Source organism: Natator depressus, chromosome 3 (genome assembly GCF_965152275.1).
Source record: "Natator depressus isolate rNatDep1 chromosome 3, rNatDep2.hap1, whole genome shotgun sequence".
Lineage (NCBI taxonomy): Eukaryota > Metazoa > Chordata > Testudines > Cheloniidae > Natator > Natator depressus.
In genome coordinates this window covers 208302319-208319441 of record NC_134236.1, presented here as the reverse complement: position 1 = coordinate 208319441, position 17123 = coordinate 208302319, and the positions used below count along the sequence as shown (strand labels likewise).

General features: G+C 49.0%; 1 protein-coding gene across 4 annotated transcripts in view; it reads right to left on the bottom strand.

The window, feature by feature from the left end:
- The window catches only part of SYNDIG1 (synapse differentiation inducing 1), a 135974-nt gene that overhangs the window by 83300 nt on the left and 35551 nt on the right, over window positions 1–17123 (bottom strand). For all 4 annotated transcript variants that reach the window (XM_074949837.1, XM_074949834.1, XM_074949836.1 and 1 more), the window contains exon 3: window positions 15931–16068. In XM_074949837.1, the coding sequence (XP_074805938.1) occupies window positions 15931–16068 (138 nt within the window). The remainder of the gene's footprint in view (window positions 1–15930; window positions 16069–17123) is intronic.

Here is a 17123-nt window from a genome sequence, read left to right as displayed (position 1 = left end):
CTTGGCATCTTTTGTTTTCGTTTCGACACAGCCATGTGAACCGATCACCTGAGACAATTCAGACGCCCCTTTCAAATGATTGACAAAAGAACTTCTCAAGCAGGAACTGATTTTAGCAGCCTTAAATGACAAAGGATGTTGGCCATACACTTATAGCCCCCGGCTGGACTGGCTGCTTCCACTGTTCCCAAAGGTTTTCATGGTGCATCTTTGGCCAAGTTGCCAAATGTCTAAATGTACGTGCACAACTGCCTGGTTTGGATTGTAAAAGGCTTGGCACTATTAGATTGTAAGCTTCTGGGGGCAAGGATGGTCTTTTTATTCTGTGTCTGTATCGAGTGCTGGGCCATGACTGGGATGGCCCAGCACTCGATGATAATAATAAATAATAATAATAATAAATAATGAATAAAATGCCCCCTACCAATGTGGGTCCCTCAGAGGTTCCCATTGAGTTCAGTAGAAACAGCAGGGGGCTCAGTGCTTCCAAAACTCAGTCTATTAATCAGGTGCCTAAATATGGATTTAGGAGCCATGCGTTCGCCTCCTGTGTTTTGCAAATCTCAGCCATAGCTCTGAGCTAGCGGCTGTCTGAGGTCCTGTTTGAGCCATGGCTGATTGAAAGCCCTACAGCTGAAATGCTGACAAGAGCCCAAAGAAATAGCCAGAGATGATTGAGCTTTATCGCCCTGACCTTGATCATTTACTGGGCCACCGCAGGAATAGCGAAGATGCACTGACCAATCGGTTCGGGAGCCAAGTGTTTCCCTGAATCAGTGCCTTAGCCTCTGGTCTCTGAGCAGCCATCAGGTGCCAATTACTTTTAGCCACTACCAGCCTTGGTCAGTGATCTAGAGATTAAATTTCCCATAGTCTATTACCAGTCTCCTGGGTCACCTAATTCCACCACTCAATTCATTTGTGCCTTTGGCAACTGAAATCTGTGCAGCCAGAGGTGAACGATTAGCCCATTAACTAATATTACGGCGTTGTTCCCAAAGACAAGGGCTGTTCCTAATCAAAATAACCCTTTCACGAGATTCAGCCTCCTCGCATCTCTCAGAGGTACGTACGGCACTGAAACGCGCCTACGGATCCACATGATGCTAATGTATTCTCGGTAATAAAACTAATGGAATATTTTATGTACACTGGAGAAGAGTGCTATTGACCTTTTCCTGCACCTTCCCCTCACTCCTCCACACCTTCCCCATTCTCACACGGCGGGAGCATTACACTCTGCCCAGGTTCCAGACTGATCTGAGAGGAGTGATGAGCGACATTTTACACAAGACCTTCTCGGACTGGAGAAATCTCAAAGGGTCAGGTGTGATTCCAGCGGGAGGAGACTGGCTGCCTCTGAACAGCTAGGGGCACACAGGCTTAATTCTCATGTGCACTAAAAGTGCCAGCCGCGGACGGATGGGCCGATGGCTGGGGCATCAGCCTGGAACCTCAGAGTCCAGCTCAGATCCCTGCTCTGCCCCAGGCCTGCTGAGTGACCTCAGGCCAGCCAGGTAGGTCTGGATCCACAAAGGGGCTAATATGCCTAACTGCCCTTTAGGTGCCCAAGTTCACCAGTTGGGTGACACGGAGAGCCTCAAACCCCTTGTTTAGCTGGCACCCAAATTCCCGCCAATGGGGACACCCAAGTCCCGGCAGGCTTCTCACAGTATCATTCCCCTGCCTGTGGGGCCCAATCCAGCAGGTGCTGTCCAAAGCAGGCCTACCAGATGGGCCTCACGCCAAAGGAGGGGGTGGATTGGACAGAGAGTGTGCCCTAGCATACCCAATAGCCCAGTGGTCAGGGCATTCACCCAGGAGAGGGGAGACTCCAGTTCCTGCTCCAAGCCAGGTCGAATAGGGATTTGAAAACAGGTCTCCCCCATCCAAGCGGAGTGCCCCGGCCACGGGGCTGCAGGCTATCATGGAGGGAGGTCTCTCTCCCTCTGGTTTCTCATAAGGAAGGTCTGACCTGGTTTAGGTGCCTAATTCCAGGGACTGGTTTACAGCTGGAACTCCCCGCCAGTGCCTGCAGACTCCAAGGGTGCCCTTGGGCAGCCCATGTCAGGAATTCCCTGAGCATAGCTCTGGGCAGGAGGCACTGGTGGGGAGTGCCGGGGTCGCAAGGGATTTACTGGGAGGTGGGGGTGGCTGCCAAGTTGGGGAGGGGAACAGCCCTGATTCGGGGGGGAGAGGAGACATGGAGTGGAAGTCCAGCGCGAGGTGATTGATTGGAGGGACAAGTGTGCCTAGCACCAGTCCATTTGTTGGGGGGCGGGCAGTACCAGTTGTGGGGTAGAAAGTTCGGCCACTGGCAGACTGGGATCTTTGAGCCTTATCAGTGGGATAGCAGGAGACTGGGAGGAGGGGACATGGCCCGTGTATTTTAGCTAGACTGGTGCAGGATTGCAGAAACTGGCGCCTAGGGAACTTTTACTGCAAACATTCAGGCCCCAACAGATTGGGTGGCAGCTGAGCTGGGTTTTGGGAGCCCCAGTGGGGGCTGATTCTAGGATTTGGGCCCCTGATTTCTTTTGAGAATCAAGCCCTAAATCCTTGGATTCCGGCACTTGCACCCAAGCCTGCCACGTCCCTGCTCCGCCATAAACTCCTGGTGTGACCGTGAACAAGTCACGTCTCTCCCTGTGCCTCAGCTCCCCACGTGTACCATAACGGCACTGCCCGACCGCCGGCTGACGAGGCGCGTGATGCCTTCTACTGGACCTCAGGAGGCTCCGGTGGTTGTTACGGGGATGAGGGCCACAGAGCAGGCTGGGAGGGCAGGCGTTTGAGGCCTGTTCTCCACTCGGATGAGAACAAGACACCACTGTTTGAAAGACGCCCCTTTCCAAAGCAACAGTGATGGAGCAGCATGGACTCCAAGATCAGGGCTTGTGCTCCTCAGTCATTGAAAATCCCACCCATCATATGGACTATACTACATGTCTTATCTCCCTGCTTATTTGGAAACAGAAGGGCAAAGGACCCCAGTACGTCTCTCTGCGTTGGCTGGGAGAGTACAGACCAGGAGTCGTTTGCTTTCTCTAATTTATTTAAAACTAGAAATCACTGCATGTTCCACACATGGATTCAGCACAGGCAATCGGGAATATTATTGACTTTTCCAATCCCCCGGGGAGGATTCATTTCTCCACGTGCTTTTTCAAGCCACTCCATGGAAAGACTGAAAGCAGAGACAAATGAAATGGCCGCTAAGTGAAATTTGTGGTGGGCTTAAAGCACATAAGGGAGGATAGGCTGGTGGGTAAGGCAGTGAGAGCAAGTATTCAGGAGATCTCTATTCAGTTCTCGACTCTGCCCAGAGCTTCCTGCGCCAGCAGAAGCAAATCCCTCACTCTCTCTGCCCTGTAATCCCTCCCCTGTAAAACGAGGCTTACGCCAACACTCCCTTTGTCTGTTGGGGTTGTAGCTCTGTCGGGCAAGGACCGTCTCTCACTGGATATAGCGCCTAGCGCAATGGGGTCCCGGGTCTTGGCTGACACCACTGGGTGTTATCAATGTCTGTGAGCACGCAGGAAATCACAACCATTTAACGTTCATGATGTTTGCTAGCACTGGCCCAGACATCCTCTATCATGCAGCCTTGTAAATGTGTCAGAAGTGCAGTGCTCAGGATGGAGACAAGAACAGGTCACATTAAGGGTATTCTAAAAACCACGTTCTCCCTTGGTGTCGGAACAACCCATTCCTTCACCGATTAACAGTGTGACACAACCTCTCTTATATGCCACGACAGCAGCACCCGCTGAAATTGCATTTGTTTTTATGGCCTCAGAACATAAAGCATTCATCGATAAATCCCCAGGCTGGACCAGCCCCTGCCACACTGGTGTGGTTGTAAAAGACAACTCTATCTCTTTGAACATTTCAAGCTGGTTTATTTTCTGGGCCACAGCCTTCTCATAATTAAACAATGACATGTAGTAAACGGAACTGTGATGAGACTGTTCCTTGCAAGCTACCTTTCCAATTATTTAGGATCAGCTTCAGGGCCGAGGCAATCAAGTGGTTCATTAACCTAATCTCCTCTTCTGAGCCTTGGTTCCTGACTTAGGAACCTGACCACAAGATCCAGGGGACAAAGGGGCCTTCTACAAGGTATTGCTAAGGTTTCCTGACCCACAGCCCTTTTTAGCCAATGGACACCAGAGGGCAAAATGACCGTAAAGACAGCTCTTCCATCACACCATCACCAGCCCTGTTGAATTCTCTTCTGTGTGCAGACTCCTTTCAAAGGATGATGGTTTTGTAACCCCAATGGGCTAGATCATCTGGAAGTCTGCAGCATGGCTGGGAATTAACCCCCGATCTCCTGCATCCCAGGCCAGTGCCTTAATTACCAAACCATTCTTCCTCTCCAGGCACCGCAGTTCAGTTCCCTTATGCTGGGAGAGATTTCCAGCGAGGTCATTCCTCCCAGTAGCTGTGCTGAGAACAGCTGTCATGTTATTTAATGTTGGCACTGGCTGCCGTCATTCTGTATTCACCCTCCGCCCACCCAATTATCACCTGCATGATCGGGGTGACGATGAGCAAGAGCAATGAGAAACCAAAGGCTTTCTGCAAACACACTCTGGATGCTAACTTTCAGTCTGGGAGCCTTTCAGTAACAGCCCGTACATACTTGATGGCCATACATTCGTCCCAGCACCATCAAATTCATTAACAAAGGACCGATCTGTATTCTGGCAAGCACATGCCCTTCTCCGCCAGTTCTCGACATCCAGAGACGTGCAGACACACTCAAACTCAACTTAATACGCAGGCACCACGTGGCATTATCACCATCATGACAGCCACGTCTGTTCGTTGCGTGCAGCCAGCCGACTCCCTCGTGAACATCCACACGTGTGAGCCATCTTGCTGGAGGGAAAACGTTTCTTCAGTGAAATCTGCAAGTGCATAATCTGGCCTTCATTCCTCCTTGGTAAGGGAATGATTGTTAAGGAATCGTCTACCTGATCCGCTTCCAAGCACTTCTGCAGCACACACTGGCTGCTTTGTTGCGTAGTCCCGTCTCTTTGCCTTAAGGGGCAGCAGATTAGATGAGAACGTTGAGAGGAGATCAGCCAGGGATGCCTACCCGCTGTAGCAAGCTGCCTTGCCCATACTCTGAGTCAACGACCGGCATGGACGGCAGGGCATGTTGTGCTTCTGGAGGAGCGTCAGTCAAACAAGATGTTCGACCAGTGACCACTTGGGGTCACTGAAAGGTACCCCTGAGACCAGGGATGTTGGCAGGACCGGTGTTCTGGGCAAACACCACCTGTTGCAGGAATTGGATGTGGAATTCTCTCTGTGTCCTCTTGGCTTGCAATGTTGCTGGTAGACAGAAGACCACAGACGTCCCGCTTCTTACGAAGAGCTGAAGGGAGCTCCCCAGAGTGTCTGTATATCTGGTCACGGCTCTGATCTTGGAATTGCATCCTCACGTGTGCACTCACTGTCCCCAACTCAAGTCAGTGCGCCTGCGGGGGGCTGAGGCCTGATGCCAGGGTTATTAGGGGCTGCGCTTTTCCAGAGAAGCTCCTAAACTGGGAAGCTAACTCGCTGCAAACTTGCATGGGCGCTTTACGCCAGTCAAGTCCTAGAGTCAGAGACTACCAGGCCAGAAGGGAGCAGCAGATCATCTAGTCAGAGCTCCAGTACGTCATAGGCCACCGGCACCACCCAGCACCCGACAGCCAAAATCCGACCAAAGTATCACAGCCCACAGGAGATGTGCCCCTGGCGGAGAACAGGCGGGACCCAGGCTCACCAGTGCCCGAGGCTCCCGCAATGGCTGGGCAATGATTGAGACACACCCGAATAATCCTAAGTGACCCACTCCCCAGGCTGCAGGGAAAGGCAAACGCCCCCCAAGGTCACTGCCAAAGGGGCAATATTGCTCTGCTTCATGGTCGATTTCATTTCCTATGGATTATTTTCACATCAGCTGCTCTGGTATCGCACTCTGGCCTGAAGAGTCCTGGCGCCGTGCAGCCGATCAATCCCCAAATGTCAGAGACTCTTCCAGGTATCAGTGGGCAGAACCCTATTGACTTGCGGGGAAATGAGATGGCCAGACAAGCTGGATTTCTACTACTTTAAGTGAGATGAAAATCACATGCACAGAGCAGAGCTCTTCAACCCGACCCAAGGGTCACAAGGCAAGTGTCAGAGTTCCCAGTCATGTGGGAAAACAACTGGGCCTCCTCTGGCTCAGGCTCTCTCTCCTCTTCCTGCCCGCGGGACGGGTGCCGGGAGAGGGGCTGCAAGCCCGGCTCTTGCCAGCTGCTGCTACTCCTTTGCACGGTGCGTGGTGCGGAGCGAGCGTGCCATGGAGCAGCCGCGCCTCTCGCACCACAGCAGACACAGAGCAGCAGCGGATGGCAGCCAGCAGCTCCCGCCATTCCAACCGCACGGCAGGAGGAGGAGAGACGACCCCATAGGCCGCAGGCAGTAACTCAGGTTCAGTGGGAAGGCTTAGGGGGAGGTCAGAAACTGACTCAACGCTCTCAGGCCAGGTGGGCTGGGGCCCCAGTCGAGATCAGGATGCCATTGCACTGGGATCCGTACATACAGCACAGTGAGGGACAGCCCCTACGCCAAACAGCTTACAGCCTAAATAAACTAGGCAGACAAAGGGTGGGAGAAAAGAAAACCACCGTCATACAGAGGAGTACACGGCACTGGATGATTGTACCCGTGAGCCGACAGCTTTAGAAACAGATCAGATGATGCACTTGAGAAACAGGATGTGAATTAAAAAGTGTCACGTAACAGCCGAGGGCAGTGCCAGGAGAGCACCTCAATGTTGTCACTCCCCAGCTTCTGAGCGCAAGCCCGGTGCTCTCACAAGCCGGATACATTCTACAGGCAGAGCCGCCTTCACAGAGTCATAGACCGTCAGGGTGGGAAGGGACCTCGGGAAGTCATCGAGTCCAACCCCCTGCTCAAAGCAGGACCAACCCCCAATTTTTTTTCTCCCGCCCCCTTGATCCCTAAATGGCCCCCTCAAGGATTGAGCTCACAACCCTGGGTTTAGCAGGCCAATGCTCAAACCACTGAGCTATCCCTCCCCCCTAACCCTTGACTTAAGGTAGCCTCAGCCTAGCTGTTTCCCTGCTTATCCTGCCTGTGGGAGCCTACCAGATCGGACTTCTCAGTCGCGGCCCACTGGATCAGGTCCTGGACAAAACAATGCTGGAGGAGCCACTGGGCCACAGGATATCTGGGTGTGGGGCTTTCTCGGTCTTTCCTGCTGGATCAGTTCCCCTGTGTATAAAAGGGCATTAGGCCAGAGACAGAAGGACTTTACAGCCCAGTGGTTAGTGCACTCACCTGGGAAGAAAGGAGATGCACAGTCAGGACCCTGCTATCTACCCAGAGGGGGAATCAAACATGGGCCTTCCATAGCCTGGATGAGTGTCCAAACCACTAGGCGAAAGCCTATAAGGGCACCTCTGGCGTCTTGGATTTATATGAGAAAGGGCTTTGGTGCCAGACTCCAGGAGAGGACTCCTGGCTGTGAATCCTGAACGGAAGGAAGTGTCTCGGACTTAGCTACCCAAGTCACTTTAAGAGGTGGGGCTTAGGCCACACCCCTCTCCTTGGCATTTCCTAGTTTAGGCGGCGCCCCGCTCGGAATGCTGGCTTTTGTGGGTCTCACAGCACCTCTCCCCCCGCAAGCATTGTCCAGGGAGCCTAACTCAGAGCTGTGGATTCCATCTGACGGCGGGGCACCTAAACGTTCGGTGTTGCTACGCTGTGTCTGAGTCCCCTTTGTGGATCTAGCCCTCAGACACACTGGAGAGAGCACTGCCCGGGAGGACGTGAATAATTCGCTGTTCTGGGCAGGGAATAAGGCTTCCAGCTGGGCTTTGGATGAAGAGGTTAAAGAAAGGTATTAAACAGCTACCTAGTCACTGAATGAGTTTGGGGTCCTGGGGAAAAATAGTATGGGATTGTGTAATTAAAGCCTATCCTAACACGTAGGCAGAAGGGGACCAAATAAACAGAAAGGGGCCAAATTAAGGTTACACAGGCAACCTTAATGCTGGCATTTCCTAACTGCTGAGTGCTTGATCTTGGCCACCTTGGCAACATGCAGTGTGGGGCAAATGCTGAGGTTATTACTGGTGCAAACTGTCACTGAAGTCAATGAACTGGATCCTCAGATGGTGTAAGTTGGTGTAACTCCACTGAAGTGGCAATTTACACCAGCTGAGGATCTGGCCCATTGGGAGCTTCCCTGAGTGATTTTGAGTATGGACTTCAAGATTTAGGCCAATGTAAATACAGCAATAATATGAATTAAATAGAAGCAATATTAACTAACTATTAATATTTAAACAGTTTAAAAGGAACCAAGACATCACTGTGTCTTCTGTATGGAGCCTGGAAAGCCTTGACAGGAGGGGTTTTTAAATCACAACACTAAGTACCAATTCTCCTGGGGAAGTGGGGTCTGAGGCGTGAAGGATGGAAGCGCAGCCTGGGACTGCTGGATTTGGAGACCTGCACAAAGCCCAGCTGCAAAGATTTCTGCCATGAACCTTCTCGTCTTTGAAGAGCGCCTTCCTCACAAGAACTTTGCGCGAGGAGACTGAAGAAATGCTTCTAATTTTGACTCGATCCCGAAACAAAAGGGTTTGTCGCAGTCATTCATTTGCAAAGCCGTTTAAAGCTCAAGCCTTCTAAAATATTGCTTTGTTACAAGGACAAAGAAAAGGCTCCTTTTCTGAGTTCTCAGGGGGGACACTTCAAAGCACTCACTCTCGCTCGCTCTCTGATGATATCACACTATTTTATTGGAACGTGAATTTAATGCTTACATAAGATGTCGGCCTGAAAGGATGGAGAGGATAAAGCATCCACAGAACAGATACTGCATAGGCCATGGCCATACAGGCCTCTCCGCACTGCCCCAGTGTGGCACTTAACCCTGAGCTGAAATGTTGGTCTACATTTTCAAAGCAACTAGGGACTTTGGGGGCCCAACCTGAGACCCCCGCAAAGGGTCCATGTTTTCAGAGGGCGTCTTAGTGAAAGCCATTCCCCTTTTTAAGGTGTCTCAATTTGGGTAACTAAAAATAGAGACACTGAAAAGCCACTCATCGCTTTTGAAAATTTAAGCCAACACTCCTACGTCCTTTGTCTCATCCCTTTTGCTGCATGGGACAGCAACGTCCCCAAGAACCAGAGCTGTTCCTATGATGGTATTTGTTGCGAACAAGTTGTCTGATGAATTTAGTCTTTTGTTCTTTTTCTGCACATTTGTTTGTTGCACATGAGTATTTGCAGAATTGTCCATGCACACAAATCTCAGTAAGCCTGGTTGCAAACTACCCGCCTTGACTCTGCCTTCAATCGTTTATTTATCTGTCAGACGTGATATGTCGCATGACATGATAGGACAGTGAGGTCTAAAGGACAGAGCACTGGACTGGGACTCAGTTGACCTGGGTTCTAGTCCTGACTTTGCCACTGGCCTGCCAGGTGACCGTGGACAAGCCACTTCAGTGTCCCATGCCTCAGTTTCCCTGTCTGTAAAATGGGGCCAGAAGAGAGAGTTCAGGAAAGATTTCTTTCTGCAGGGGGTCCCCATCGAGTATGTGTTGTAGCTGTTTGATGATACCCTGTGTGGGTTCCACTATGGGGTGGTAGGTGCAGCTAGGGGTGTGTGGTCAAAGGCTCCCCTGCTCCCCCGTATTAAAAAGTTCTATTGGGGTATATTTGGATGGCCCATTCCATGATGCACTCTCCCCTGACCTGCAGACTCCCCCACCACCGCCAAGCTCCTCATCAGAAGCAAGCTCCCCACAGACTGGGAACCACCAACTCAAAGCAGCACCAGACCCTGCCAGAGCGACAGATGCAACCTGCAGACATATTTCCACCTGCTACAATGATCAACACCCCCCACAACACACCTTTCAAGATCCCTGGATCCTACACAAGCCTATCACAACGTGTGCTGTACTTCATCCAGTGTACTAAATGCCCCAACAACAACTATGTGGGGGAAACCAGACAATCACTGCGCTCTCCAATAAACTTACACCGGAAAGCGATAAAAGACACAAACACCACATCACTGGTGGGTGAACACTTTTCACAAAGCGACCACTCTATGTCTAGCCTCTCAGTCCTCATCCTCAAAGGAAATCTGTGCACCACTTTCAAAAGGTGAGCCTGGGAGCTTAAATTCATAACTCTGTTAGCCATTAAAATCATAGTTTTAATAAAGACACTGGATTTATTGATTACAACAATCCGCAATGCACGAACATCCCTTTTTTGACCTATGACTATAGGGGTGTTAACAGGCTACCTCACCTAGAACGGTTCCTTAGGATATGCGAGAGACAAGGTGGGTGAGGTAATATCTTGCACTATGTGTTAACTACGTATGCTAAACAATCTGTTCCACCTTGGATTTAACGTGACACTCAGGGTACCTTTCCCAGACTTGAAGCAGAGCGCTGTGTAACTCGAAAGCTTGTCTCTCACCAACAGAAGTTGGTCCAATAAGAGACGTTACCTTCCCCACTTTGTGTGTGTGTCTCTCTCTCACCACTGCCACACCAAAATAATGGATGGAAAACATTCTCAAACACTTTAAATTAAAAAAAAACCCCAAACCTCTCAATAACCATTCAGAGACCATTTTTTTTTGGAGGGGGGGGAGGGAGAAAACAGCTTTTAAAAATACATTTTACATTTAAAAAGGGGGTTTAATAATACTAACATTTCACAATATATTTAAATTAAAAAACAAAAGCTGTTGACTCCTTCCCCCCAAATGCTTGTCACCCTGCCCTAGAGGTAATATACAATACACTGTACCTTCCTTTCTGACAATCAAGCCTCTGTTAATCTATCTGAATTGCAAGGATGCCTTCTGGTAGGACCATTTTCCCCAGCAGGCCCTCTGAAATTTGACAGAACCAGGTAATTGTAATGGTAAGTGGGCTCTTGTCTTCTGCAACAGGCTGCTGCTTGCTGACCACTTGGTAATAGTTAAAAAAAAAAAGTAATAGCAAAAATTTTTTTAAGTGCATCAGAAGCAGGAAGCTGCTAAACAACCAATGGGGCCCCGGACAATCGATCGAGATGCTAAAGGAGCACTCAAGGCCATTGCGGAGAAACTAAATGAATTCTTTGCATCAGCCTTCACGGCTGAGGATGTGGAGGAGATTCCTAAACCTGAGCCATTCTTTTTAGATGACAAATCTGAGGAACTGTCCCAGACTGAGGTGTCATTAGAGGAGGTTTTGGAACAAATTGATAAACTAAACAGTATCACCCAAGAGTTCTGAAGGAACTCAAATGTGAACTTGCAGAACTACTAACTGTAGTTTGTAACCTATCATTTAAATCAGCTTCTGGACCAAATGACTGGAGGAGAGCTAATGTGACGCCAATTTTTAAAAACGGCTCCAGAGGTGATCCTGGCAATTACAGGCCAGTAAGCCTGACTTCAGTACCGGGCAAACTGGTTGAAACTATAGTAAAGAAAATTGTCAGACGCACAAATGAACATAATTTGTTGTGGGCAAAGTCAACATGGTTTTTGTAAAGGGAAATCATGCCTCACCAATCTACTAGAATTCCTTGAGGGGGTCAACAAGCATGTGGACCAAGGGGATCCAGTGGATATAGTGTACTTAGATTTTCAGAAAGCCTTTGACAAGGTCCCTCACCAAAGGCTCTTACGCAAAGTAATCTGCCATGGGATAAGAGGGAAGGTCCTCTCATGGATCAGTAACTGGTTAAAAGATAGTAAACAAAGGGTAGGAATAAATGGTCAGTTTTCAGAACAGAGAGAGGTAAATAGTGGTGTCCCCCAGGGGTCTGTACTGGGACCAGTCCTATTTATCATATTCATAAATGATCTGGAAAAAGGGGTAAACAGTGAGGTGGCAAAATTTGCAGATGATACAAAACTACTCAAGATAGTTAAGTCTCAGGCAGACTGTGAAGAGCTACAAAAGGCTCTCTCAAAATTGGGTGACTGGGCAACAAAATGGCAAATGAAATTCAACATTGATAAATGCAAAGTGATGCACATTGGAAAACATCATCCCAACTATACATATAAAATGATGGGGTCTAAGTTAGCTGTTACCACTCAAGAAAGAGATCTTGGAGTCATTGTGGATAGTTCTCTGAAAACATCCTCTTAGTGTGCATTGGCAGAAGTTGGGAATCATTAAGAAAGGGATAGATAAGAAGACAGAAAATATCATATTGCCTCTATATAAATCCATGGTATGCCCACATCTTGAATACTGTGTGGAGATGTGGTCGCCCCATCTCAAAAAAAGAGATATTGGAATTGGAAAAGATTCAAAAAAGGGCAACAAAAATGATTAGGGGTATGGAACGGCTGCCATATGAGGAGAGATTAAAAAGACTGGGACTTTTCAGCTTGGAAAAGAGACAACTAAGAGTCTCTATAAAATCATGACTGGTGTGGAGAAAGTACATAAGGAAGTGTTATTTACTCCTTCTCATAACACAAGAACTGGGAGTCACCAAATGAAATTAATAGACAGCAGGTTTAAAACAAACAAAAGGAAGTATTTTTTCACACAGCGCACAGTCAACCTGTGGAACTCCTTGCCAGGGGATGTTGTGAAGGCCAAGACTATAACAGTGTTCAAAAAAGGAACTAGATAAGTTCATGGAGAATAGGTCCATCAATGGCTATTTGTCAGGATGGGCAGAGTTGGTATCCCTAACCTCTGTTTGCTAGAAGCTGGGAATGGGCGACAGGGGATGGATCACTTGATGATTCCCTGTTCTGTTCATGCCCTCTGAAGCACCTGGCACTGGCCACTGTCAGAAGACAGAATACTGGGCTAGATGGACCTTTGGTCTGACCCAGTATGGCCGTTCTGATGCTCACCCATAGTATGGAAATCATGCATTTAAATAACCTCCCTCTTGATGCATTTATAATCACAACTGTATCAGTACACGAACAGTGGGGACATTTTGCATTTAATAGAGCCGGCTGTAGATTCACTGCCTGGATGAAACCAGTTAGTACTTTTCAGCCTTACTGGAGTAACAGTATTACAGCAACATACCCAAAATAAAATTAGGGATATGGCCACAAAGCCGGATCCCAAACACACCACCATGGGACAGTTCTCAATGGTAGGAAAACGTTACATATTGTGCTGAATCTTGTCCACTGCCAGCTTTGTCTGGAGGGCAGAGGTCTTGAAATACTGGGCACCCAAATACTATGTTTCTACACCAGGCATACAATCTCCACTTTCAGCTTTCTCCTGCAAATTCCCCTGATGCAAGCCTGGAGCAATCAATACCCCTCAAACAAGGCAAAACTTGTTAAGCTCTCTACTGAATCAGTCTTAATCTTCTCTGCAGTTTGGAGACAGCTAAGATAAAATGTCCAGTGATCGATACATTTAAAATAAAGTAGCTTCATACCTCTTCCCTCCTACTGTAACCTTTTGTAACCTTTATGTTGAAATGTTCCCAATATTACCTTGTTCAAGATAAGGGTTCAATAAAACCCAACTTGAGTTTTTTAGGTAGGCCAGTTACAGATAATCGATGTAGTAGAGGCCTGCTAGGTGACACTTGGAATGATACAATCAAATGTTATTAAAAAGAAACAATGATTCATTAGGCAAACAGCAAACGGCTTCCACAAATGCTACTATTTGTGGGTGATCAGTCACACACACTACGATGGGTGATTAGTCACAGGCACAGCCGTCTCATCCTGGAACCCTGGATGTGAACTGGCGCTCTCCCACAATTTAGCCAAACCACTCCTGTTATACGCCATTATAATACGAATTAGCATTAAACTCTCCTTTACCATGATGAGAGTTCCACCACCCTCTTGTTGGCTCTTTACATTACACATGATTTAAATCAACATCTGCCCCAGTGTCCCTCCCATGCTCTCAATATAGACAGCATTTCAATAAACCAGTCATAATTCTCAAAAACACGAATGAAAAATCTTGCTCAAACCAGTTAGAACCAAACCATAATGGTAACACAACCCCAGGTCATGTGCTTGCCAACTCTGACTTGCCCAGAACACTCTGCCTCCAACTTATCTCTAACTATTCTCACACTAGCAACTTCAATTTCCCATATTCCTCTACACTTAGGCTCAAAACCTAACTTCTACAAATTTTAATTTTAAGCATCTTCTAGGCCAGAGGTTCTCAAACTGTGGTCCGCCAGCTCCATTCACGTGGTCCGCGGATAGTTCCCTCTAAGGTGCTGCATAGCCATGCACAAGAGGATGAAGGGCCACCCACCTAATTAGTGGAGACATGCAGGCGTGGCTCCACTAATTAGGTGCCTGGACCCTGGAGAAGACACACATGTAAAGTGAGTTGGTGGCCTCGGGGTGGGGAGGGGAATAGGGGGTAGGTGGGAGGGGGCAGTGGGGTGAGAAGAGGGGGTGGGGGGAATTTGGGATGTGCCGGCTGCGGCAGCCAGAGAAAGAGGCGACTTTCCCCAGCTCCAGGGCTGTGGCTGCTGGGGAGAGAGGGAGAGACCCCTCTCCTTCCCAGCCCCAGCTCGGGGGCTGCCGCGGAGGGGGAGAGAGGGCACATCCATCGCATTAGAAAGGTAAGACTGCAGATATTAAAATATGAGTTGTGCGCTTTTGTTTGTAGAACAAAAAAAAGTTTGTTATTATTAAGTTTTTTTATATAGCGCTTCTATCCAAAGCGCTTTACAATGGTTAGGTAATGGTACAAGCGACATTTGGAAAGATTAAGTGGTCCGCCAAGACCCTCAGCAATTCTCAAGTGGTCCACGAAAAAAAAAAAGTTTGAGAAGCACTGCTCCAGGCGACACTACACAATAAACCTTATTTTTAGGTTCCTTTGATCTTAAGGGCCTCAGAGGAACATGGGTACATACAAACATGAGAGACACACAATACTGGTCAACTTTAGAGCTGGGAGATTATAAAGTCAGACTAGAGTGTGAGTGATCTCAGGGCTGTGAAGCACGCAGATGGCATGCTCCCATGTGCTGCTCCATTTCTCTTATATTTTTGCCTAGTGTTGGCAGCTCACTTCATTATGACCACTGATGAGTCCACCAATGTGATTCCAGGCCTGTAAGTTACATGACCCTCTGCTCTGAGAGATTTCAGGCTTTATGAAGACGCACTGGAGGGAGATGTAGAGACATTCAGTGGATATTAGCCACACTGTGGCTGGAAAAGGGAAATCCTTCCTGAGAAAAATTTCATGTTTTTGGAAATTTTTCCATCCGAATGGGGTTGAAAAGTCAAAAAAGCAAAATGGTTCACAGGAAGGGATTCCCAGAAAAAATCCATTTTGGAAAGAACTAAAATGGAGTTTTTCAGCTTTCCCTCTGCCTGTCTGGAATGCTCTTGTCAATTTCACTTTTCTCCTGGACAGAAAATGAAACTGACAGAGCCTTCCAGGTGGGCTGTCTGGGAGCGGTCATTTAGAGTTTCCCTGGGAAGGGGGAATGGAAATTTTTCAGCAAAATTTAAGTTTCTTCCTTGCAAAATTGAACTTTTCCAAAAAGGTATTTTCCAACAGAAAAATTCTTGACCCTCTCAGCTATGAAGCAACATAGGACTGGACCACAAGAATCAGAGCTAAGGACTTTTATAGCATCTGCACTCAGTACAAAGGAAAACATGTAGGTATATACCATCATCGATATATGCATTTACACAGAAGGAGACCTGTAACACACACTCACCAGTGGGTTATCTACACTCTGAACCCCTCTCTGCTTCTAGCTACCCACAACGTGTGTGTGTATGTGTGTGTAACCCAAAAATATATGCCCAGTTGCCCCCTTCCACATCACACTGGGTCCATCCAAATCCTAGGCTACAGTGTTCTGAGTTAGCAGGAGAGAATTTTACATTACCTCGTGTGACAAATAAAAGGCAGCAATCCCCAGTGGCCAAAAGCAGCAGAGCATGGAGAATACGCTGAGGCCGAGATGATCCCTTGGGGGCATCATGAGGAAATTGTCTTCACTCTCTGTGTCACTCGAGTAGTCGCTCTGGAAGAGCAAGTGGAAGCAGGAAGAAAGAAAAAACCCCGGTTAATGATGCAATTACTCCTCCCCTGCCAAAGGCGCAGTCTGTGAGCACCTACGAGAAGAACCTCCCCAGTAACTTTCAGCGTATTTTTATAGCACAGACAGGGTAATCACCTTTTCAAAATGCAAAAAAAAGGGTCACATACAGGAGCCCCACCCCCTTGCCATGAGGCCCCGCCTCCTGCTCCTCCTCTTCCCCCGGTGGCCCCGCCCAGGCCAGAAGCCGGAGCTGAGCCATGGTAAGAGCTGCCCAGGGAGCCCGGGCCGTTGTGGGGAGCCCTGGACCCTCCATCTGCCCTGGGTGGGGGACTAGGGTGCCCCAGACAAGCCCCAGCCTGTGTCCCTGTCCCTGGGGTGCGCTGACCAGGGCAGGGGGAGGGTCCGGGACTCTGGGGCTGCCTGGGCAACTCTTACTACTGCCCGTCTCCGGCCTCTGGCCAGAGGGCGGGGCCACGGGGGGGAGAGGAGGAGCAGGGGGCGGGGCCTCATGGCGATGGGGTGCTAAGGCTCACCTCAGCCCCCCACGGGGAAGAGGCTGGCGCCACCCCGAGCCTCAGGCGGAGGCAGAGCAGCGCCACAGGGAATCCGGGACAAATGCTGTCCTGGAGTCATTGAGTCCAGGACCGGGACTCGAAATGTACATTTCGGGACTGGCCTGCCCAGTTAGGGACGGGGGGTCACACTAAGCACAGACCCTATTGCTGTTCCCTGTTCAGGGGAAGGCCCGACGTGTAAACCTTGGTCGAGCCCTAGTAACGCCTTAGTAACCATGGCAGTCTCTTACAATACGGCCTCTTGTGCTTTCGTCATTTCTAAGCACTTCACCCGGGTCTCTATCAGTACGAGGCCGCCTGCACCGGCCGTGCAAGGAGCACCAGCACAACGGCTATTCACTGGGGCCCGGGCATCCCCTTTGCCCTACGGAGAGGGACTCTGCCCCAGCCCCACGCAGGCAGTCTGGGCAAGCAAAGGGCTTGACCGTGGGCTCAGAGCTGGTAGCCGTAACAGTCCACACT